The 25,847-nt window shown below is 31.6% G+C and overlaps 1 protein-coding gene and 2 long non-coding RNA genes across 3 annotated transcripts; all 3 read left to right on the top strand.

The window, feature by feature from the left end:
• Positions 1–6,725: 6,725 nt before the first annotated feature.
• LOC127717980 (uncharacterized) lies at positions 6,726–12,267 on the top strand. The gene is made up of 3 exons (XR_007989506.1): positions 6,726–6,807; positions 10,500–10,550; positions 12,231–12,267. It is a non-coding gene; the product is annotated as an uncharacterized LOC127717980 (long non-coding RNA).
• Positions 12,268–12,699: 432 nt separating this feature from the next.
• Positions 12,700–20,026, top strand: LOC127718723 (uncharacterized). Its single transcript, XM_052224779.1, has 6 exons — positions 12,700–13,137; positions 14,428–14,505; positions 17,694–17,804; positions 18,410–18,431; positions 19,136–19,167; positions 19,860–20,026. The coding sequence occupies exons 1-6, from the start codon at positions 12,807–12,809 to the stop codon at positions 20,024–20,026; spliced, it is 741 nt and encodes a 246-aa protein (XP_052080739.1). The 5' UTR covers positions 12,700–12,806.
• A 2,076-nt stretch (positions 20,027–22,102) lies between these two features.
• LOC127717968 (uncharacterized) lies at positions 22,103–25,204 on the top strand. Its single transcript, XR_007989493.1, has 3 exons — positions 22,103–22,232; positions 22,922–22,989; positions 23,298–25,204. It is a non-coding gene; the product is annotated as an uncharacterized LOC127717968 (long non-coding RNA).
• Positions 25,205–25,847: the final 643 nt, after the last annotated feature.

Genomic DNA, 25,847 nt, shown 5'->3' with positions numbered 1-25,847 from the left:
ATTGATAAACAATCGACACAGTGATCATGGAAAAAGGTGACATAAGTGATTTGAAAGAGCCATGATTATTTTTTCATATTTTTATGCAATGTTATTTGTTGAATATACTTTTCCGTAATTTAACCGTTGTTAAATGGTTAATTTTGTATTTTTAGGAATCAGTTATTACTATTTACCTTTCAGTGTGCGTTTGTTTACATTCTTTCATCACGGATTTCCACTCGCACTTGCGCTATGCGGTGGCCCGAAGTTCTAACGAGTAGTCTGGTAGTTAAGGTCACTAAATACGGGAAAATATCGGCGAATTAGTGAACGGAAAGAAAAGAAAAACAGTACATTTAAGAAGACTTTCATATAATATAAAGGATTTTCTTTTAGAAGATAGTTCACGTACACTTATATACTGTTTCAAATGACTTTAAATACTAGTATTATTCAACAATAATATCAATAACTTCACAAGAAATTCTGCCATGTCTGAAGATTAATTATTATTTTTTGGCTAGTTTGCTTTTCCAATGATTCAAGCGACATTTGATGTTAACGAAACTATGATCCTACAAGTAAAATACTTAAATGTCAACACAATTTTATATTAGTATAAAGTATATGATTTTTAAAAGTTATTCAAATAAGTAACGCCGACCGTGTTTTAATAAAATGATTTAAAAAGTGCAAATATGTGAATACCCACCTGCTGTTCACATTCAGTTACAAATCGGCTATTCTCGATGTCAAAAGCACTTCGAAAAAAATACAGAAAAAAAACATTTAAATAATAACAAAAACCATGACAAATACAAAACAAAACAAAACAAAGAAAACAAAAAACAATACTAGTAAAAAAAAAATTACGTGTTACATTCATAATGAATGTCAATTTCACTTTCCTTGTCTTAATCTGACACCGTTTTAAGTTTTCTAAATTTTAATCATTATTTTGGCGATTTTTTGAAGTTATGAAAAAGAAACAGTTCTTTGACATTTTTAAACACTTGATGAAATATTTTGTTTCAGATATGGAGCTAAGAATCCACTTTATATTGAGCGCATTGTTTAAATTTATTTATGTACAAACCATTTTTTGAGAATAATTTTTTTTTAAATTAGAATTCAGTCAAATTTCAAAGCAATCAACTTTTTATGAACACGAGGAGAAGGGGAAGTTCAATATTAATAGACTTTGAAGTGAAAATTGAACAGACTATGAAACGGAAATTAAATAGTTTAATAACAAAAAATTGTGATTGAAGTTGAAGCGTACATGTATAACGTCATATTATCTCACTGTAAAAAATTATTTAAGTGCTGCAATGATTTATTATAAAACAAAGACAGAAAAAAACATCCAATACCAAGGCCAGAAAGGAAACGACACACAACAATAGCAATACATTATATAGAAAGCTAAATCTTATAAATCCTTGATATCAAGTATTCGATTTTGAGCGTTGATGATGAAGTTAGATCAAGAAAAAACGCGTCGGACGCAAGAAAGTTGTAAATTGTTGTTTACATTTATTTTCTAAAGATTGATCAACCCCACAAAAAAATTGGGAGAAAACTCCTAAGAGATAATCCGTCCTATTCCTCATGTGGCCCCTGTAATGAATTTCTGTTAATGAGTTTAATGCACAGGAGGCATTTTTTTTTAAAATTCAGATGAAAGCTTGTTCAACGTTTTAGTACACAATACATAAAGGTATGACTCACCAAAGTGCACATAACACAAGTTTCTACTTTTGCCAAATTTGGTCTTTTAACAGTGAAAGATGACTAACACGCATTCAGTTAATGGTACAATGGGGAGAAAAGTTTTTTAATCACATGTTCATATGTATAATGCAAATACAAATGGTGAAAAAAACGATTTCCATAGTTTCGTGAACATTATTGCATATATTTCCCAAGGGTTGATTTTTGCATTTTATTGGTACAAGTTTATTCATTGGTTCTCGGATTTCGTTTTTGGTGTATATACTATTCTATACGTCGAGTGTACTATGATATAAAAATACGTTTAAGGGAATACAACACAAGAAAGATCTCTTGTTGATTAAAAAAAACAATGACACAATGTCAATTGTTATATACACAATCGAATTATTCAAAGACAAAATATACCTTTATGACTTACTCTTAAATATTTTTGGTTGAAAATTGCATTTATGTGAATTCAAAAAATTCTATTTTTCGATTCTTTACCCACAAACAAAAACTATCCAGATGGAAAAAGATAATTTCCGTCATGTTTTTTTTTCAAAATATTTCATAACTTATATCTTTCAAGTAAGTTAGTGACAGTAGAATGCGATAATATATTTGTGAAATCATACAATACAATCATAAATTTTAGTCTTAGATACATGATGATTTTTTTAGCTGTCAGGAACTGCCAGTACTCTCAGATCTTTACTTAGTGTCTTATTGTTTTTAAGATATATAGGTACCTGCCCAGGTCCACTTTGTGTTTTTGTTAGATGTATTTCTATTTGTATCCATCTGATGAGTAAAGCATTTTTATAGTTTGTTCTTATGTTGTACTGTTACACCACCGTCCCATGTAAAGGGAGGGTTGAGCGCTCACAAAAATGTGGAACTCCGCCACATGCAGGTGACTGTCCCAAGTCAGGAGCTTTTAGTTCAGTGGTTGTCGTTGGTTCATGTCTTACAAATTTGTTTTTCGTAAATTGTTTTGTTATAAATAAGGCCGTTAGTTTTCTCATTTGAATTATTTCATATGTTTCCTGTCGGGGCCTTTTATAGCCGACGATACGGTATGGGTTTTTCTAATTGTTGAAGGCCGTACGGTTGCCTATAGTTGCTTACATCCACTTCATGTGAATTTTGATGAATAGTTACTTCATTGGCAATCATACCATACTCTTTATTTTTATAATAATTAATTATAGACAATTTACTTGCCAATACAAATGCACATAGGAAGCATCTAATTGATCATTTCTTAATATTTCGATATAACATTCCTGAGGCAATGAATAGTTGGCTGTTGAGGAAACAAAAAGTGGTTCATGTGCACATATATAGCTGAAACAAAAAAAAATCTTTTAATAAGATCACATTTCCCTTTTTTGGCGATAGATTACGTCACAATATCGTCGTGTAGCAATTCCATCTATACGGCAAAAACCTATAACAATTTCTGTTATATACGAACCGCTTTGATTACGTTTGTGATTTACCCGTGAGTTTTTGTATGCTTATCGTTAGCAACGCTGCGAAAACAATAAATTAAATTATTTCCTGTCTTTGCTACTCTATCACATACACTAAACTTTGCACAACTTCGATGATGATTGAAGTGTTTAACGACCTTCACTGGCTATACAGCCCTCGCATGGTCGCACAACTTTGATTAATGCACTGCTGCCTTATATATACAACTTAAAAGCGCTGCAACGTACAGCTTATTTTGACCTTTTTGCGTATTATTCATAATATAATGAAAGTCCACGTTGAATGATACGCTACTGTGATTATCCTACATCATTTGAATAGAATATCATAGACTTTTAGTCATTCAATAAACGAATCCACAAGGAAAAGAAGATAACATAAATTCTATTCAGAAGAAATGCCTGTTCATGTGTTTATAATATTTTGAAAAACCAGTTGTAGACTTCTGTAGTGTAGGTATCCAATACAGTGATGGAAGATCCAGTTTTTCATCTTTTGTTGAAATTCCAAAGAACATAGAACAGACCTATAATTTTCCAGGATTTACTCTTTAGTAAGTGTCGTGGGGGTATATGTTGTGTTTTCAAGTGAATTATCAATACCTAATTCATTTATCAAGCAGTTTATGTAATGAGGTTTACACACAGAAACGATGTTGTTTGGGGCTTTATCTGCGCGGAAAACAATATATTTGTCATGGAGGTAGGACAAGTGTTTTGCAACATTTGGTTTAGAGATTGACGTAGCATGGGTATTGATAGACCCATTCAGTTTCTTAATTCTGATTTGTACCAACAACCTCACAACCTTAATCCATTCGAAAAGAGTATATTCGTCTTCTTTGTCGCGTTTAATTTATTGCCTGGCATCATCCGCGACTGAATTCTTCAGTATTTTGAAGTTGTGTTTCCAATTGAAATGTCAACTGTTAGAGACTCCTTGGAACTTATCAATACAAGTTATTACATTTGATCGTCGTCATGAATGGGCACTCTGATTGTGTAGCTTATTGTAGAATATTTTTTCCTCTCTATATCTATAGTTCTATTGTAAATGATCTGTTTACCACACTCTGTTCGTGCTGTTTACTTTTATTTGATTTAAAAAGGGATAGTGTTTGTGTCAAAAGTTACCTTCCTTTCACAGCGACCTATTAATGTAATACATATTTCTTTTACTCATTGTCATTTAATATATTGTTTTGATAATTTACAGTGTTTTATTGCTAAACTTTGAATTCAACAATTGTATTTCTTTTTATAATTAAAACAGTCTAATTTGAATCTTTGTATTCTAATATATCACTTAATCCGAATTCATTCTATTTTGTGAACATCGTGTGTAACGTTAAGCAGTCACTTTACCAGGTATAACACAGAACATATTTGCTTTTTTGCAGTGTTCGATGACTATGGAACAAATTAGGAACATTTGTCCACTATTTAAATGACTTGGTACAGGTATTTCCTTATGTATTTTGACTGTATTTTTAAATAAATTTAAAAGAGATTTATCATGCTTATGACTCGTCTATCTGTCAATTATGTTGTATTGTTTTAAACGGTTAATAGTAAACGACAGTAACTTTTAGTTGAAAGATATTCGTAACATTGAGTTGCATCAATTCTTGAAAATTATTCTTTCTTTTGGTTTCCATGCTGTTTCTTTTTTTCTTGGTGTCTACCTAAGCATTTATAAAGGCAATGCACATGCGGTACTCACAGGCTATTACTGTAGAAGATCAAGATCATATGTTAATGATGCACCATGTGCGACTACAAAATTCAATTTGAAACAGCAGCACATATCCTACTAATAGAGGATACGTGTGCAACGTTATGCAACAGCACTTGACATGATGGTGAAATATTATTGTTTGGTTTCAGTGATTACAATTTCCTGTAAAACTATATCAAGAAATGAGATGTCATTTTTAGTTTCGATTAGTGAGTCCCAATGCAGCATTATACAAAAATAAAATCCCGCTAGTTCATTGTATGCTTAACTCGATACCTATTAAAATATTTAACATTCTAATAGTGCAAAATTATTGAAGTTACTGTCTCAATGTGCTTAAACTGTACGACCGTACGTAGACCTATAGTTGTTAACTTATACATGTTCTATGTCATTTGGTCTCTGGTAAAGAGTTGTCTCATTGGCAATCATACCACATCTTCTTATTTTTATATTAAGTTTAAATTCAGAGAAAAAATCGAACGTCCTATCAGTGTGAACTAAAAGGAAATATTGGATATAAATCAATGAGACAGCTTCAGAACGACCACTTTCTTAGCTTTTCGTACTTCGATGCAGTTCCTGATAGGTTTATGACAGTGTAGTTGCAAGGACATTATTCAACATAATAATCGAAAACTTTATCATGTTTATATAAAAGAAAAACAGAAATAAAAAGCTTAGAAACACGACACGTCGCGCGCTTGACAAAAAATCATGCGAATCATATTAACTTTTATTCTCATACAATCTTGGACCCTTATCAACGTATTTTTTTTTTGGGGTATCGCAAAGATAGTTTCATGTTTATATATTAAAATGACTCATGTTTATATATATATATATACATTTATTTGTTTGTGAAATGTCGGTTTCAGCTGTGTCTCTCCTTGCATTGCTTTTTATGATTATGTGTTTAATAATGAAAACAGATCAAAGGTATGAAGCTGATAACTAGTTACGTCAGGCGAGCATTCATCAACATAGGACGCACTAGTTGCCCTGGAATCAAAACGAAGAGGTAAATCCAGAAAGGTGTTTCGAACGCATGAACTTATAAAGTGTTGTATTCATTTTTTACATCGCTGGGTCGATAACGCTGCTGGTTTACTATTAGTCCCCGAGGGTATTTTCAGCTCAGTAGTCAATACGTCGGTACTGACATGATTAATAATAAACCTTTCATCAACTGACCGTTTATCAATTCATAAATTATTGAATAAATAAAACTAAGGTTTCAACTTAAATATTATTTACGGTCCTTTTGGTCATTAATCTCCTCAGTTGTTTCGACTTTGATAGTTTTTTGACATCCTTGGCTTTTACAATTTTTGGCTGTGAGTGTTTATGAAGGTAAACACAGAAACACGCTTCGGATGTATGATTAATAAAGTGATTTTTCATTTTTTGAAGAGCATTAAAGCCGTACAATGCCAACATGATGTGCAAATACGGCTAAGGCAATCTATAACTGTCGGTAGAAAATGAAAAAAACAGAATGTGTCTTTATAGATTCATCGATATATTAACCCAATTCTAATATAAGCATATAAACAACCCCAATTTTTGCTGTCCATTTTTAATACTTTCGTACTGAATACAAATTATCAAATATATAGTGCTTATATCTGGCTTGAAAAATATGTACACGGAAATATTTGATAGGGGCAATGTGTCATTAAACAATATAATTGTTTCAATAGCTGATTTCCGATTTCCTTGGCAATAGTGACAGGAATAGATTTGTAGCATTTAATTTACATTATTTTTTTTCTGTAAATGTAAATTAATTTTAATTTTTTTCTTACAGTTTACTTGTTGCAATGATGCCCTTGATCATCTATCATGAAAGACTATATACAAACTTCTAAGGTAAGTAAGCTGTCCCTACAAATATCATTTATTGTACTATTATTTCGTACAAATGTTGCATTAAACAATTTTAACAGTGCCTCGTACAAATTTGAGTACAAAAGATGTAGGAAAGACCCAAACTATACATTCACGCTATATTAACAAATATATGTACTGTTGCTAATGTTGACAAATCCTAAAAAAAATATAACAAGTTCTAAATAATCTAAGTGTACAAACAATACTTTAAAACAGAAGAAAAAGACAATAAATTTAGTGTTATCCTTAAATGATTTTAGTACCTTATGCTCAATAGATATAAGAAGATCGGTATGAGTGCAAATGAGACAACTCTCCATCCAAGTCACAATTAGTAAAAAGTAAACCATTATAGGTCAAAGTACGGCCTTCAACACGGAGCCTTGGCTCACACCAAACAGCAAGATATAAAGGGTCCCAAAAATGACTAGTGTAAAACCATTCAAACAGAAACCAATGGTCTAATCTATATAAAAGACGAAAAACGAGAAACACATATGAACCACATCAACAAACGACAACCACTGAACAACAGGTTCCTGACTTAAGACAGGTGCAAACAAATGCTTGTTTCTTTAAATTAAATGTTATTCAAAATTATTTAAGAATGGTAAATATTGTCATTTTTAGGTCCGATGTATTTTTAGACGATTATATAACATACTTAATTATTACCTTAAAATTAAAAAAAACAAAATAGAACCACTTATGTGACCCGCCATGATATTTCCAGGCTTACGGTGGTATAACGTCGTTGTGAGAAAAACGCCGTTAACTATGAACGTTATGTGACATTTTGTAAACATACTGAATTGAAATTCTAAATGATTTTTAGCATTGGTGCATTGTACATCACATTTTGTTTCTAATGAAAGTTATGAAATAACAATTAAAAATGTAATAAAGGTACTACATTCTTTATTTCTTAAAAACCATACCAATGATGCTATACTCACCATGTATTCACCATACAATGTTAGTGTTAAATAATAACAGCCAATACTAAGAAAACAGTTATACACCTTCATGATTGTAGCCTAATGGTTTTTATGGTTATCGTATTTGAATATGATTTAATCTCTTTTCAAGTATCTTATTTTAGAACATACTGGTGCTAGTAAAAACGGGTACCAAATCTTGCCTTTAGTCTAAAGCAAATGAAATTAGTAGGTAGAACACTCATCAAATGTCCACGCAAACATGGAAAAATCGTTACTAATTTACAGAATAAGTAGGTTATACAGTTTTTAAAATGTCATGAAAGATCATTTCAAAGAATATCACAATATTATGTCGTAAAAATAAAAAATCCAACAGCATTCAGGTATAGTTTTAGCAAATAATATTCCTGAAAAACTTTAAATACTTTTTATAAGTTTTTGTTTTTGTCTAACATTTCAAACTAAGACTGTTTCCCATTATACATACTCTTCAGGGCTATTGACCACATACATATGTAAGATATTTTAGTTTCTATAAGAATGCATGTATCATTAGGAGAATCAGTCTGTTTACTTAATGAATGTGTATTTCGTTGTGTGAATGTTATGATTATGAAAAATCCCATTTCCCAACGTGCAATATCATATATAGTTGACTCAGGTTTAGAAAAAAAATGATATGTAGCAATCAAATTGATGGACTTGAAGGGCAACTCTTTGTTAAATTGTTTTTAAATAAACAACCACCTTAAATATATAAAGCGTCCGTTTTTGTGGAGAAAGAACACTACAATACAAAAACATCTTTTAGATTTCATTTCCAATATTTGTATTAGAGATAGATCGTAGATCTTTTAATTCTGTAATATCCCCGATTCTATAAAGATTGATTTGCTGAGTATTACTCTAAGATTGGGTTGAAATAATAATAAAAAAATAATCATAGTATTACTCTGTTATAACAATTATTTTAAAGCAGTAATATCTGAAAAAATATTGGCAATACAACACTATAATATTTTTTGTTTGTGAACTTCCGATGTCCAACTAGTATAAGTCTGACAAAAAGTCCTAGAATGTAAATATCTCGTTCTATAGTTGTATAGGGATATAAACCATTGCACCTGGATATAACCTATATAGCTATCACTATTTTTTATCAAAAATGGACATAGAACATTATAAGAATCAAACGACAATCTGTCTATGTCCAGTCAATTAATGTAAGTCGGTAGACGTGAAGATATGTGATGAATTACTAGGAGTCCAGATCCCCAAAATACCCATTTATAAGCAAACAGAAAGATCAGAATCAATATAAGACATTTATCATAGAAGTATAAAAAGTCGTTGTTTTGTTAGCATGGTATATTTAAAATATATTATACTTCATAAGTTGAAGCCTGGTAAAAATAATATATAAATGGTGTCGGCCATCTGGGATGATGGATCGCCTACAAAGTTATAACACTTGGTCAACACCTCATAAGGAACATTCATGCCATATTTTATTTCATTCCATTCAATTGTTCTCGAAAATAAGACATTTGTATGTATTTCCTATAGGGTCCTATGTTAAACTAAGTCCCCCTCTGGCGGCCATCTTGGATGATGGATCGGCTTCAAAGTAAAAACACTTGGTCAGCACCTCATAAGGAACATTCATGCTATGTTTGGTTTCATTCCATTCAGTGGTTTTCTAAAAGAAGACATTTGTATGTATTGTCCATAAGGTCCTATGCTAAACGAAGTCCCCCGCTGGCGGCCGTCTTGGATGATGGATCGGCTTCAAAGTAACAACACTTGGTCAACACCTCATTAGAAACATTCATGCTTTGTTTGGTTTCATTCCATTCGGTTGTTCTCGAAAAGAAGACATTTGTATGTATTGTCCTTAGGGTCCTATGCTCAACAAAGTTCCCCGCTGGCGGCATCTTGGATGATGGTTCAGCTTCAAAGTAACAACACTTGGTCAGCACCTCATAAGGAACATTCATGCCATGTTTAGTTTCATTCCATTCAGTGGTTCTCTTGAAGAATTTCAAAACGTAAAAAGTTAACGACGACGACGGACGCCAAGTGAATCGACACTCCTGTAATGTAATTATACAAAAAGATCCATTAGACTGCTGTTTCAACAAATCTGTCATCATAACTTGACAGGATGTTTTCTTTGATTAGTACTTGGTGAATATTATTAGTTACATAGTGTGATAGGGAATTTACTGACCCCATATATATCGTATTAGGTCACTAGCTCACTGTGTAACGAATTCATCCTACCGACTATCTTAATATGTGGTATTTAGGCTAGTGGCCTACCAAAGTGAACAAGTATTAGATATTTAGAACCTACTTCCATTGGTCTATACAAAAACAAATGCCAGCAATAACAGCTTGTTAGCTTTTAATATGTTTTATGAATTAAATGCAATCGTTCATCATCAATTTCTTCGTTTGTTGAAAACTTTCAGATTGTTCCCCAACAACGTGTTGTTTTTGGAAAGGGACGTAACACCACTACTAACTGTGTATTGAAATAAACCATGCCTACTAATCCCATATGACATATACACTGTTTCCACGCGGATGCTTTTAACCAATCATACTCCTAGAAATGTATAGGAGGTAAGATAAACAATAAGCTCATTGTACATGTTGTAGACAAGATACGTCCATAAAACTGGAAATTGCATGGCTAGTCACATTTTGTTAATTACTTATATTTAGGTATGACAGGCCAGTGTTTACAAGCCATGCTTCTTACAGTGGCAATTGCAGGTAAGATCGTGTAATTAAAAAAAAATATTAAGTAAAGCTTTCGTTTATGTAATACGAAGTATTATTTTTTTGTTTCGGTATTAAATATGTAAAAAGCACATACATTTCATCAAATTCATCATCATTGCCAACATCATCATCATCATCATCATCGTCCGTGTTATGTCGTTATATCGTTGTTTCCTGTTGTTGTTTTGATGATGACGATTCTGTTTGATAATTAACGTAAGATAATGAAAAAATAATCTACACTTGTTTTATTATTTAACGGAGGAAAATACAGAAAAGTGGGTGAAACGGGACATAAAGTTAAAAGCATTTTCGATGCTTTTATTAATGCGAATGCTGCAATAAATGAATTCTAAGATATTGATGAATAATGAATTTATAGATATTAATGAATAAATGAATCAATTTATACAAATTGTATAAGAATAGCTTATATGGCGTATATTATCTTTATAACATGTTTTTGTTGCATCAGTACCGTTCTATCAATATCAAAAAGTAAAATAAAAAGCATACCGAACAACGAGGAAAACTCAAAATGGACAGCCCCTAATCAAATCGCAAAATCAAAAGCTCAAACACATCAAAAGAATGGATAACAACTGTCATATTCCTGACTTAGTACAGACATTTTCTTTTGTAGAAAATGGTGGATTAAACCTGGTTTTCTTAAAATGTACTTTTATTATTCAAATTTTAATACCTTACATGTATTAATCCTTGCTTTTCATGATCACTTAAACATTAAATCTTGAATACAGGTTTGACGAAAAAAAAAATTAACTACTTTTGATTATTTCATGTTTCAAAATATCATCTGGTACAGGGGCAAAGTGAATCATTTAAAAAAAAAATTCTACGTAAACTGAAAACATATTGTAAACAAAAGTATCATCTTATCTAATGATTCGTTTTGCAATAGTTTCAAATTATTGAAAAAATTGATTCTTCTGTGCTTCATTTAAATATGAGTTTTGGCAATGAAGGTTGGTAGAAATTTTATGACAAACGGGATAACTTCAGCTTCCACATTGTGAAATTTCCATTTCTATGTAGCTACATACCAACAGCACCTGTTTTTATAGTATACATCTTCCAGTTGATACCACATTCCAGAACTTGCATGTCCTATCATGATTTCCTTGATCGAATGTTCTGCTTACATGAAAACTTGTAACAATGGGTTCTAAGTGGTGATGCTGAAGTCATTCATTCGCAGATTTTACGGACTCTATTACGAATCGATTGGCCGTTATGGAATATCTGTTTCACAGATGACGACAGATATTTTCTAATTATCGTTATCACAATCTCGTCATCTTTTCGCGAATGCGACACCATCAAACTAAACAGTTCACCGAATTTGTACTTACATGAGCAACACGACGGGTGTCATATGTGGAACAGAATCTGCCTTTACATCTGGGGAACCTGAGATCGCCCCAGGTTCTGATGGGTTCATGTTGCTCATTCTTTAGTTTTCTATATTGTGTTTTTTTACTGTTGTTTATCTTTTTTTTTCCTTCTACGTATGAGTTTGAATATATACTTTGTGTATATTCCGCCTCGCTTTTGGAAATTAACAATAAAGAATTTGAATAGTGATGCCTTGATGTGTATGATGAAAATCATTTAAATTCGTTAAATGACATTTTTGCATCTTTTTCACAGGATTCACTATAGATACAGATTGTACAGAATATACTCCAAGTAAAGTATTTGGCATAACACATGTAAAATTAAAGTTTAATAGGACTTTTATATGACTGGACTATAAGAAAAAAAATAGAGAACACCCATTTGTTTAGATTTAGATATATTAATTGTAAAGCAATTTCAAACGTCTTATATGTCACAACTGATAGTATTGCTCCCTTATTTAAAAAAATAATTTGCATTTGTAATAGTCCAGTTAAAGTCAATTGTTCCCTGATACTGAAATATCAAATAACTATGTTGGGGTTATTCCATGTTATTCAAGCTACATATGCATCATGTAGAAGCCGCTTGCGCAAAAGCTTTGAAACAATATTATTATTTGAGATTGATAATTATCAGATATAAGCATTGCTGATTAACAGGACATACTTTATATTGAACATTTTTGAATGTTGAAAAATTTGGATATAGAAAAATACACCAAAAGTAAGTTTTGAGTAAGCGATACATTTATATTCATTGTGTTTTAGTGGAAAGTGTGTTTGTTCTGATTGAGCTTATCAATTTAATTTGCTAAATATAGATCAAATGCCCTGTAATAAGACTCTACAGTCAGTGGTTGTTAAATCTGGAGATAGTTTGATATTAAACTGTACCTGCTTTAACAAGTCAAATGGCCAATGGACTGGTCTAGATAGGCGACCATCCTCAGCTTCTGAAAAATATATACCATACACACATGGAACAGATTTGAACCCAAGTTTAAACAAGTCAAAATACATGGTGTTTGGTGGATACGATGATAGCACGTGCTATTTAAAGATTATGAACTTCATGTCAGATGATGATGGTAAATACATGTGTCAGTATATCAGCTCGGAAACAGTTCACATAAATGTATATAACGTAGTTGCGACAAGTAAGTAACATTAACATACCATCTATTCCCTTACAATATATATAACTTAAATACATTTTGATATTTATACAGCGGATACCAGATGATATTGAACAATTACGAATAAAACAGGAAATCCAGTATGTAACAAAACAGATGAATATTTCAAGCAGACATTATTGACAAATAGAATTAGTAGCATAAGGCATCATCAAATGTTAAAAGTAATTGAACAGCGGTATACTACTGTTGTCTTTATTAGTAGTAAAAATTAGTTATTTCACCTTGAAACACTAGGTAAAATATGATTACGGTGCATTGCAATACACTATTTCATTATAACTATATAACAAATTAAGATGGCGAAATTAAAATGTGTGTCCTGATCGTATCAGTACAGACTCAATATCCTTTCCTGTGGTGGTAGTAAGATTAACGGATGATTTTCGTGTTATTGATATTTTAGTTGCTTGTGTATGTGTTATAAAATGTTATTTTGTAGTCATCCGTTTTTATGCCATATGGTTGTTTGTTTACATCAATTATTTCAGTAGTTATGAACATCAAGATGGACATCTTGGCTTCCAACTATGGGGTTTGATTGTTCCTGAGGAATATGAATCTAGAAAAGTGTTTGAAATTTATAAAGTGGTATCTACATTTCGTTTTTGAATTGTTTAAACAGATAATCCTGATCTATACGTTCAAAAGTTTCGTACTCGTTAAGTCCATTAGGTGAATTCAAATCTGGTTCAAACTGCAAAGTTCTAATGATGTATTATATAATATATACATTCAATAGCACATTGATTGGTATATTGAAGGGTCAAACAAGACCAAAATCGCTCTAAAGATATTGAAAAGATGTATACATGTATTTCTATTTGTATCCATCTGTTGAGTTTAGCCTTTTACAACTGATTGTTATAGTTGTTCGAATGTTGTATTGTTTACCACTAGCCCAGATTAGGCGGAGGGTTGGCGCCTTCAAACTAGTTTAAAACCGTCATTTCTGTATGTGTCTGTTCCAAGTCAGAAGCCTGTAATTCAGTGGTTGTCGTTTGTTGCTGTGTATCATATTTGTTTTATCGTTCATCATTTTGTACATAAATCAGGCCGTTGGTTTTCTCGCTTGAAATGTTTTACATTTGTCATTTCGGGGACCTTTATAGCTGACTATGCGGTTTGGGTTTTGCTTACTGCTGAAGGCCGTACTGTGACCTATAGCTGTTAATGTCTGTGTAATTTGGTCTCTTATGGAGAGTTATCTCATTGGCAATCATACAGTTCAGAACGTATTCCCAATTACAGAATATATGGGAGATACGTCTTCAGTAAATCATGATGGAAAGAAAACGAAAACAGAAACATACACGTTTGAAACTAAACGTAAGTATATTTTAAGGTCAAATTCCTTTGTGAAATCAGAGCTCATTTTTATTTGTTTAATCAACATTTAAACATAGAAAAGGGCCTTATTGTTTTAATTCCTTTGCTAAGGCATTAAATGTACTAAATTAATCTGAATAATTTTAAATGTTAATTGTCCATTTTATTCAATGGTGTTTGTTACAAATTCTACACAACGGCCCTTTTCATTAAAAAATAAATAAAAATACAAGGTTATGCAATGTTTAATGGATGTCGCATTTAGAGCAGGATTTGCGCACCCTTCCGGATCACCCGAGATCATCTACTGTTGTTTGTCTGTTGGTACTTGTCGGTTTTTAGCCATGGTGCTGTCGCTGTGTCATGGATTTATGAGTTTGAACACATCGTTGGTATCTTTCCTATTTTTTTCTAATATATCCTACAAAAAAGAGTAAATAGGCGTTAATTATTGGTATGTTTTGGCTCATACAATACATGTTTTTTGGTTTCATTTCTAGTAGGAAATGTTAATATTGAAACATTACTTCGCGGCAATATTTCGCATCAATGCTTCGCCGCATGAATTTATGACTAGAAACTAATAACTTTGCAACATTACAACCTTTTATGAAGATCAGCTCATGTTCGAGTTTAACAGTAGACCATTCACTACATGTCTATATTGATTTTCACTATTATCGAACTCTGCGAATAAATCTAATTTAAATCATATCTTTCACTTGGCACCATTATATTTGTGTTTTGCTGATGTAAGATTCGAAGACATCACATAAGGAGTCATACTGAGTGACGTTTGAGCATCACATAACATGCATTTCTGCAAGAAATCATATTTTTAACTATTTTCTATCAAAAATATTATAAGGTAAATGAAAATAACACTCTATATAAATTAGTGCGCACGATGCGCTTTTCTTTATTTACCTTCATCAGGAATGTTCAACTCCCCAAAATGTAACAGGTAAGGATGTATAAAACTATAAAACGACAACAGCGAAATGCATCTTGTTAATATCGTTCGGCGATCTTATCTCCTATTCACTTTTTTTCTTGACATCGATCCTATTTAACAATGTTTAAAACACCAACTTGACTTCTACAAAAAAAAACAAAAATCAGAAGATATCAAAGGAAAATGAAAATTCATAAGTCGAAGAGAAACCAACATAAACGAGTCAAAAAACGAAAAAAAGACGAAAGAACAAACAACATTTTGCAAAGAGTTATATACATAGCTGAACGCGGCGAAACATAACCAACATAACCGAGTCAAAAAACGAAAAAAAAACGAAAGGACAAACAACAATTTACAAAGCGTTATATACATAACTAAACGCGGCGAAACATAACCAACATAACCGAGTCAATAACGAAAAAAAGACGAAAGGACAAACAACAGTTTACAAAGTGTTATATACATAACTAAACGTGGCGAAACATAACCAACATAACCGAGTCAATAACGAAAAAAAGACGAAAGGACAAACAACAGTTTACAAAGTGTTATATACATAACTGAACGTGGAGAAACATAACCAACATAACCGAGTCAAAAAACGAAAAAAAGACGAAAGGACAAACAACAGTTTACAAAGTGTTATATACATAACTTAACGCGGCGAAACATAACCAACATAACCGAGTCAATAACGAAAAAAAGACGAAAGGACAAACAACAGTTTACAAAGTGTTATATACATAACTAAACGCGGCGAAACATAACCAACATAACCGAGTCAATAACGAAAAAAAGACGAAAGGACAAACAACAGTTTACAAAGTGTTATATACATAACTAAACGCGGCGAAACATAACCAACATAACCGAGTCAATAACGAAAAAAAGACGAAAGGACAAACAACAGTTTACAAAGTGTTATATACATAACTGAACGTGGAGAAACATAACCAACATAACCGAGTCAAAAAACGAAAAAAAGACGAAAGGACAAACAACAGTTTACAAAGTGTTATATACATAACTGAACGTGGCGAAACATAACCAACATAACCGAGTCAAAAAACGAAAAAAAGACGAAAGGACAAACAACAGTTTACAAAGTGTTATATACATAACTGAACGTGGAGAAACATAACCAACATAACCGAGTCAAAAAACGAAAAAAAGACGAAAGGACAAACAACAATTTACAAAGTGTTATATACATAACTGAACGTGGAGAAACATAACCAACATAACCGAGTCAAAATACGAAAAAAAGACGAAAGGACAAATAACAATTTACAAAGTGTTATATACATAACTAAACGCGGCGAAACATAACCAACATGACCGAGTCAAAAAACGAAAAAAAGACGAAAGGACAAACAACAGTTTACAAAGTGTTATATACATAACTGAACGTGGAGAAACATAACCAACATAACCGAGTCAAAAAACGAAAAAAAGACGAAAGGACAAACAACAATTTACAAAGTGTTATATACATAACTGAACGTGGAGAAACATAACCAACATAACCGAGTCAAAATACGAAAAAAAGACGAAAGGACAAATAACAATTTACAAAGTGTTATATACATAACTAAACGCGGCGAAACATAACCAACATGACCGAGTCAAAAAACGAAAAAAAGACGAAAGGACAAACAACAGTTTACAAAGTGTTATATACATAACTTAACGTGGCGAAACATAACCAACATAACCGAGTCAAAAAACGAAAAAAAGACGAAAGGACAAACAACAGTTTACAAAGTGTTATATACAGAACTAAACGCGGCGAAACATTACCCTAACCAACATCCAACTAAGCCAACAAGAAAAATCACATCTTAATCATATTTCTTATCAAACATTGTTAGTCCGTTAAACTTTTAGTCGCAAGAACGGTAATTTTTGAGTCAATGTGAATCTATGTTGGGGGGGGGGGGGGGGGGGGGGATTGTAATTAAGGTGGTACTGTTTCAATCTACATGGTTGTTTGACTTAACGTTAGCATAAAAGGTCATCTAAACGTGACCCCTGATGGAATGTTTTCACTTTACACCTTACACGAACGACATCAGGATATGCTACATGCGGCTAGTATTGATATTGTTATATTTCACATGCAAGTTTTAATTAATTGCATTTTTCTATCAGTTTGCTAATCGGTAGGTACCTGTCGTCGTAGTAATTGTTTTATCTACTGATATATAATAGATTTGTGCTATCTAAATAGGCATCGCGGTTCCTGATAAAACGTCCTTGTCCCTAGAGTGGATGTTGCCTCTGATTGTTATAATAATTACATTTGGTGTAGTAACAACTATTTTACTGTGGCGTAGAAAAGGTAAATTATAAAATTCAGTATATCGATTTTAACAATTTTCATGAAAACATTTCAAAAACAAATAAATAAATAAAAATATTCATGTGATCACATAATGGAAATAATGATGTTTAACGTCCATTGGAAATCATTACTTGCATATCAGGACGAGAAGATGTTGGTGTGATATGCATAATTATAGAAAAAATAGATGATTTGTTATGATTGCCGAAGAGACAACTCTCCACCAGAGACCAAATGACGTACAAGTAAGCAACTAAAGGTCACCGTACGGATTTACACAATGGACAGCAACCCATAAAAGGCTCACAAAATGACAAATATAAAACAATTCAAACGTGAAGTATGCTTTATACTTAACCGATGTGCATAGCTGGATTGGTAAAATGCTAATTTATACATTGATAGTCCAGAGAATCACAATTCTATGTCTAAATACTTTATACTGATTTCATGCCAAACACCAAGCTATCCTAAGACAACCAATGTGGTATATGACATTGATTACGGATATACATGCAATTGATAATCAAATCCTATCATGACAATTTGGATTTTAGAAGTGGTGCTTAATTGACTTAAAATTAAATCACATTTCTTTTCAGACAAAAGTGAAAGCACCACAAGGTATGTGTTCTCTGTCAAGGTTCTCAATCTCCTTACTATGAAAATAAAGAGTTAAAAAAAACATGTGATACAGTTTAAATTTCAATAGTAAAATTGTTGGAATACAAGGTGTTTGAATATAAATAAAAAATATACTCTCCTATCTACATGAAGGGTCGCTTTAAAAAGGGATGTGTTCACCAGAAGTGCACATGGACCTTCAGTTACTTACAAAATGGTAAATAAAACATTGAGCCAACAATAATCTGGATGAAGAGAAATTAAGAAAAACCAAAGACAATTGATTACATATACGTTGAAAAAAAAAATCATTTAAAAACAATCAAGAATTCAATAAAAACACATAAATACAGGCACATAAAAAGTTTGAAATGAGCACAATCTAGTTTGTTTTCACATGCTTTTATATTATGAATTAAGAAACAAATATATTATTCAAATGATTTAACGTGAGCGATATTGTTTAGTTTCCAGAAAGTTTACCTCAAAATATATAATTCAATAACAGTTTTGGTTTTTTATCTATTTTTATTCAAACAATTATTACGGTATGCATACAATATGTAAGATACATTATATAATGATAGTGATTCTAGTTTTTATAATATGATGCTGTTACAGAAATGTATGATGTGTTCCATTCACCGTCTGATTTTTAGAAATTAAGGGATTCATAGTATCGATTTTTTTTTTCGAACATTCAGTTGGATTGAAGATATTGAAGAAAATGCTCAAGGTAACCTTTTCGTGTTAATATTCAGAAAGTGTATGAGGGGCACAAGTACATATTTATTAGAAATTTACATATATTTCTTCCAATTTTACTTTCTTTCTTTCATTCTTCATATTTTGTTTGTTTCTTTCTAATTTTGTGTTTGGTAAAATGTGCTAAAAGCTGCTTATTTATTAATGCCAGTATAGTCAAATGCTGAAGAATGTATCTAAAACGATAGCCCAATACCAGAGTTTTTTTTATAATTTGGTAGTCTTACACTCTAGGTAGCAATACATCCCTACAACATTGTTTTTTCTTTATCTTTCTGGTGATAAAAATCGTAGTAATAGGCCTAATATGGTTTTGCAAACAGTCTGGACCATCAATGACAAATGTCTAGTAGATTAACAAATATGGCAACTTTTTATTACATTCCACAATATATCAAGATATAGCTTACTTGACATTCAGTATTAATTTGATCATAAGTCTCAATTAGAAAAAGCTACGTTGGGTGTACATATTATTTGAATAAGTGCGAAGGTTTTTTTCTTGTTTGATATTTTTGTTTCTTGGATTCTGTTAATTTGAACAACCAAACTTTTCTTTATATGAGACATTTTGAGAAAAACAAATGACAGTTTAACAAAAAAAAGTTTGCATGTTTTGTTATATACATATTCATCATTGTTTATCCTTTTCTTTGCAATTAGGTGATTCGGTTGACAATCGCTTGTACCATGCATCCGAAATTCTTGAAATAAACAATAGACAGAGACATAATAGAGTTAGCCGAAATCAAGCTTTGTCATCCTCTCAAATACATACCGATGAAGGATATAGCGGTGTGAACGGTAAAAGATATTGTATATTTTTATAAACAAAAATTAAGAAGATGTGGAATGATAACAAACGTTTAAATGACGTGGATGTAAGCAATTGTAGACAACCGTACGTTCGTCAACAATGAGAAAACCCCATACCGTATAGTCGGCTATAAAAGGCCCCGACATGTAAAGTGTGATACAATTCCGTTATGAAAACTATCGGCCTAATTTATAACAAAACAATATACGGAAAACAAATATGACAGACACGAACCAACGACAACCACTGAACTACAGGCTCCTGTCGTAAACAGACACACAAAGAATGTGGCGGAGTTAAACATATGTGTAAGCGTTCAACCATATCCTAACCTAAGACAGTTACAAAGTATATTTATCTAAAGTATTTTTATCTAAGCAAACAATAACATACGTTCTAAATGAACATAATCGAATGTTCAAGTATGTAGCTTACTGGCTTGGATTATTTAGAGAGTCTTTGATTGACATATTTATATCAGTTAATATGAATCGAAAATCAGTTAAATGAAGAGAAACTTACTACAAATATTATACATATTACGCACTTTCCTACAAGTCAACATATATTCTATTGTAGATAATATTTCAATAAATATTATATTTCGTAAATAATCGTGTCCATGAACCAATCTTAGCAAAACCTACTAACATTATTGCCTATAGGATATTTTATTTCTTGTCCGTATCGAGTTTCTATATTTTATAAAAAGCCGTGTCCGTTAACAATCCCAGCAAAACATATTAACACCTTTGTCAATAGGTGAATTATATATCGTGTTCGTATATATAATTTCTGTACAGACTTTTCTAATGTTATGCTGCATAAACTATACATTTATTTTGTGGTTACTTCTATCGTAGCCTGATTTGACCTTTCTTATGTAAAATAATTACTGTTAGAAAGGTGTGTGTCTGTGAGAAGATTGCCTGGTTATACTCATTTGCCTATAGGCAATGATTATTCATCTGTAATGATGTGTGGTAATCAAGTAGAAGTCTTCGATTTTCAATGATTTAAAAATGATGAAGCTGCACCTGGTGTTTCGGATATCATTTAGGTCATTTTTACCAAGGCCGTAAATCCTCATCAGGTACCCTAGCCTTGTATAATTATAATTACTACGTAATTACAATTCGATTACTTCTTGCTGTGGTAACATTTCAAATGTTATAGTATTTTTAGGGTACTATATATTTATAGAAACTCGATATGGGACAAGAACTAAAATATCCTATAGGCAATAATATTAATAGGTTTTTCTAAGATTGGTTCATAAACACGATTATTTATAAATTGATTGACATATTTTTATCAGTTAATATGATTCGAAAAATCAGTTAAATAAAGAGAAACTTACTAAAAATATTATACATATTACGCACTTTCCTACAAGTCAACATATATTCCATTGTAGTTAATATTTCAATAAATATTATATATAGTTATATATTTATACGCCATCGTTTTTTTTTTTCCTTTTATACTCTGTCATTGTAATTAATTTTTATTTGATAGTCATACACCCGAGGAAGCTATACGTATTGAATCTCTAAAGAGTAGCATTTTTTCTATTCGATGATAAAAATCGTAGCAATAGGCCTGGTTTTGTAAACAGTCTGGACTATCAATGCAAAATTTGAATAAATTAACAAATTTGGCAGCTTTTTCACATTCCACAACACATCAAGTTATAGTTAACTTAACACTCAGTTTTAATTTGTTCATCAATCTCAATTTAAAAAAAAGGTTCCATTGGATATACATAATGAGTTTAGCTTCCAATCAAAAACTTTAATTGAAAAAATGCGAACCTTTTTTTTTTTAAAGAAGTGGTGGTTTGATTATTTTTATATCTTGACTTCTGTTAGTTTGAACAACCATACTTTTCTTCAAATGAGACATTTTGAAAGAACAACACATATACTTTAAAATAGTAATTGTTGAAGACTGCAAATTATCAATGTGTGTTCTTATCTCCATATATATCAATACATAATGACAGTTTAACAAAAATAAGGTTTGCATGTTTTATTTTATACTTATTCACCAATGTTAATTCTTTTCTTTGAAATTAGGTGAATCGGTTGAAAATCGCATGTACCATGCATCCGAAATTCTTGAAATAAGCAATAGACAGGGACATAATAGAATTAGCCGAAATCAAGCTTTGTCATCCTCTCAAATACATACCGATGAAGGATATAACGGTGTCAGCGGTAAAATATACTATTTAGATTTATATTCATCTTGCTTTGATTTCAAACAAATAATAACATACATGTACGGTCTGAATGAACATATATTCAAGTGATCAAATATTGGATTGTTTAAAAAATCTTTGATTGGCATATTTTTATCAGCTAACATGAATCAAAAAGCAGTTATATAAAGAGAAACTTAAAAAAAAGAAATATATATTTTGCACTTTCCTTCAACCTACATATAATACATTGTAGTGCCGAAAGTGAGGTTAAACAGCAACAATCAAACAATCAATTATTCTTAAGAGCTCTTGATATGTGTGTTGCAATGGTTAGGTTCAATTGGTGAATGCTGTTATTGGGAGATAGTTTTATGTGGAATTTGGAATTGAGTATAAGGTTTACACATCCCTTTTTGCATATGTTTTTATTTTTGATCAATTCATTTTTATTTTATTTTTTTGAAAATTGAAACGCACGATTTCTCAGTAAATCAAGGGTAATGTTTGGGTTTTCAACAACATATGTAATTAAATTTAGAAAGGGCAACGTGTGTAGTGTAATAATAAGAAATGATCTGGGTAAAATGGTGATTGTATTTTATAAGGATTGTAAACGGATTTAGATATATATCATCATATACTTGATAGAATTTAATTTAAAAAATATCAAAAAGGAATTCCATATGCTATTTTTGTCTTCAGCAACAGAATCAGCAATACAAACTAGACATACTCGTAGAGCTAAATTGTCTCAAGGTGTCGACTCACAGGTAAGAATAATTGATTTAAATTTTAATGAACAGTTGTAATATTATGCTTAATTTACTCAGTTATAGAAGATAGCGCAAATTTTTCCAATCAGGATTTACATTATAGTTGTTAATCAATCAAGATTTTTCTCCTTTTCGATTACATGCAATTCAAAAACATAATCCCAATGCGTGATGTCCGCTTCAAAATTAGTCAACATGTCATTTGTATACCTTTAGTTATTATTTTACTTTGTATAGATAATTCCCAAAATATTGCTTTTATTGCAAAAATCTTTTGATTTCTTAGTTATAATCACTATTTTCAGACCAATGGAAGAAACATGCAGTACGCTGAGGTTTCGTTTGATGTCAAACATCCAACACATCGTTTTATTATTCATGGCAATGATGATAGAACAGTTTATTCAGAAATTGATCATTCAATCAGAGCAGAGCCTTTACCGTCGTCAAGTAGTGAAGGTGAAGATAACTGAATGTATTTTGGCGGCAGTAATGACTTTCCTCCATAGTGCAGTGCATAGTTAAGGATATAACATTATTCCTGTGATCGTTGGTAAAAGAATAAAGAGAACCTTCAGCAAATCAAAACAAAACACGTTTTTATTATTTGTGTTATTTACTACTTAACTATAACAATTCATGAAAACATTGGATTATTTGTTATGTACAGATAGTGGACATATTGTTGAAACATTTTTCCTCATTTGTCTCTTTATGTACACTAGGTTTTTTGGCTCTTCTGGTTATATTTGACATATAAATTGTGCTTAAAAGAAAAGAAAAAAGATATTTCCACTGGACATCTTAAGCATCATGAAGGGGCCCGAGTGGTCTAGGTAATCCAACTCTTGTATCACTGAGAATGTTTGTTTATTGAACTAGGATTGTCGTTGTCCTGCCGATTGTCTCTCCTGACATTCCTGCGTTCTCAGTCGATAGAACTTAACCTCCACGAAAAAGCAAATAGTGCTGAAAGTGGTGTTACACACCAAGCAATCAATAAATCAATCAATCAGTAAAAGAAAACTTATTTTGAAAATGCAAAAGAAACATACCTTGACTTGAATGTAACTTAAGACCTATTTCAGTTTGCTTGGCTGAAATTATTGTTTAAAGCATAAACATGGTTATATGGTGTGTAATTTTGACAATATATATATATATATATATATATATATATATATATATATACACGTATACCTAACAACAAAATTATTTTCATTTACCTGTTTTTAAAGTTTTTGCAAATGGCTGATATTTTTGTTCGAGCATATTGTTTTTCTTTAATTGTTTAACATTTCTTACTGATATAACATGTTACTTTTATTATTCCTCCCTTAGTTTATTTATTTTGTATTTACATTGTGTCATAGGTCAAATTTATTTGTTCAGTGTATGTTCAATGGTGTTAATATGTCCTTTGATTGAGTTAAGCTATTTCAGTTGATATTTTATAGTGTGTCTTTCTATGTTTCGATGTTACACTATTGTTTCAGATAAAGGGTGAAGGTTTGGTACCATTAAAACGTTTAAACCCGCTGCATTTGTTTGCACCTGTCCTAAGTCAGGAATCTGATGTTCATTAGTTGTCGTTTGTTGATGTGGTTCATAAGTGTTTCTCGTTTCTCGTTTTTGTTTAGATTAGACCGTTGGTTTTCCCGTTTGAATGGTTTTACACTAGTAATTTTTTGGGTCCCTTTATAGCTTACTGTTCGGTGTGAGGCAAGGCTCCGTGTTGAAGACCGTACTGTGACCTATAATGGTTAACTTTTATAAATTTTGACTTGGATGGAGAGTTGTCTCATTGGCACTCATACCACATCTTCTTATATCTATATATATCTATACTGTAGCACTTAACGTATCAATCACTATCCCAATGTTGGATAAACCCTACAAATAATAACATAATTTGAACAAATTGTATATCTAAGATAAGAAATCAAAACATTTCCAGATATACCATTTTTCTCCCTCAATAAGGTCTTGGGTTCTCTTTGGTTTCTCTAGTATTCCCCGCCTTCTATAAAGTTGCACCCTGATATAACTAAACGTTCCTTCCGTTTCTATTTCACGTATTCGTTACATGACAAGTATCCCAAAACAAAGAAAAGATGAGATATACATAGAAAGATTAATCTAACATGTCTTTCAAGATATTACACAGGTGTTGTTTGTATAAAATATGCTGTAAATAAATAATTTTCGATAAGTTGTAAATTTATTAAAGGATTGCCACATTAAATATTGTATTTGATACATAATTGCTACTGAGATAACCGTCCATCAGAGACCACATGACTTTTTCAACTGATTTTTATAGTTTGTTCATATGTAGTACAGTTACTGTACACCACTGTCCCAGTTTATGAGGAGGGTTTGGGTGTCCGCTGACATGTTTATTCACGCCACATTCTGTATGTGTCTATCCCAACTCAGGAGCCTCTTATTCAGTTGTTGTCCTTATCTGCTGTATATTATATTTCTATTTCGTTCCTTCTTTTTTGCAGAAATGAGTCCGTTAGTTACAGATGTCAATTCTAGTTATAGGAAGATGTAGAATGAGTGCCAATGAGACAACTCTCCATCCAAGTAACAATTTATAAAAGTAAACCATTATAGGTCAAGGTACGGCCTTCAACACGGAGCATTAGCTCACACCAAACAGCAAGCTATAAAGGGCCCCAAAAATTACTAGTGTAAAACCATTAAAACGGGAAAACCAACAGTCTAATCAATATAAAAACGAGAAACGAGAAACACGTATGAACTACATAAACAGACGACAACTACTGTACATCATATTCCAGAATTAGGACAGGTGCAAACATTTGCAGCGGGATTAAATCTAGGCC

This window comes from Mytilus californianus, unplaced genomic scaffold (assembly GCF_021869535.1).
Source record: "Mytilus californianus isolate M0D057914Y unplaced genomic scaffold, xbMytCali1.0.p SCAF_10, whole genome shotgun sequence".
Taxonomy (NCBI): Eukaryota; Metazoa; Mollusca; class Bivalvia; order Mytilida; family Mytilidae; genus Mytilus; species Mytilus californianus.
Note: the sequence above shows the minus strand (reverse complement) of the source record. Positions and strands in the feature narration are given on the sequence as shown.

Bases quoted from the DNA above. Each gene is read 5' to 3' on its own strand.
- LOC127718723 (XM_052224779.1), top strand. From the start codon at position 12,807: ATGCCCTGTAATAAGACTCTACAGTCAGTGGTTGTTAAATCTGGAGAT. The intron at 13,138-14,427 runs GTAAGTAACATT...TCCCAATTACAG, and splicing joins ATATAACGTAGTTGCGACAA to AATATATGGGAGATACGTCT. The intron at 18,432-19,135 runs GTATGTGTTCTC...TCGAACATTCAG, and splicing joins AAAAGTGAAAGCACCACAAG to TTGGATTGAAGATATTGAAG.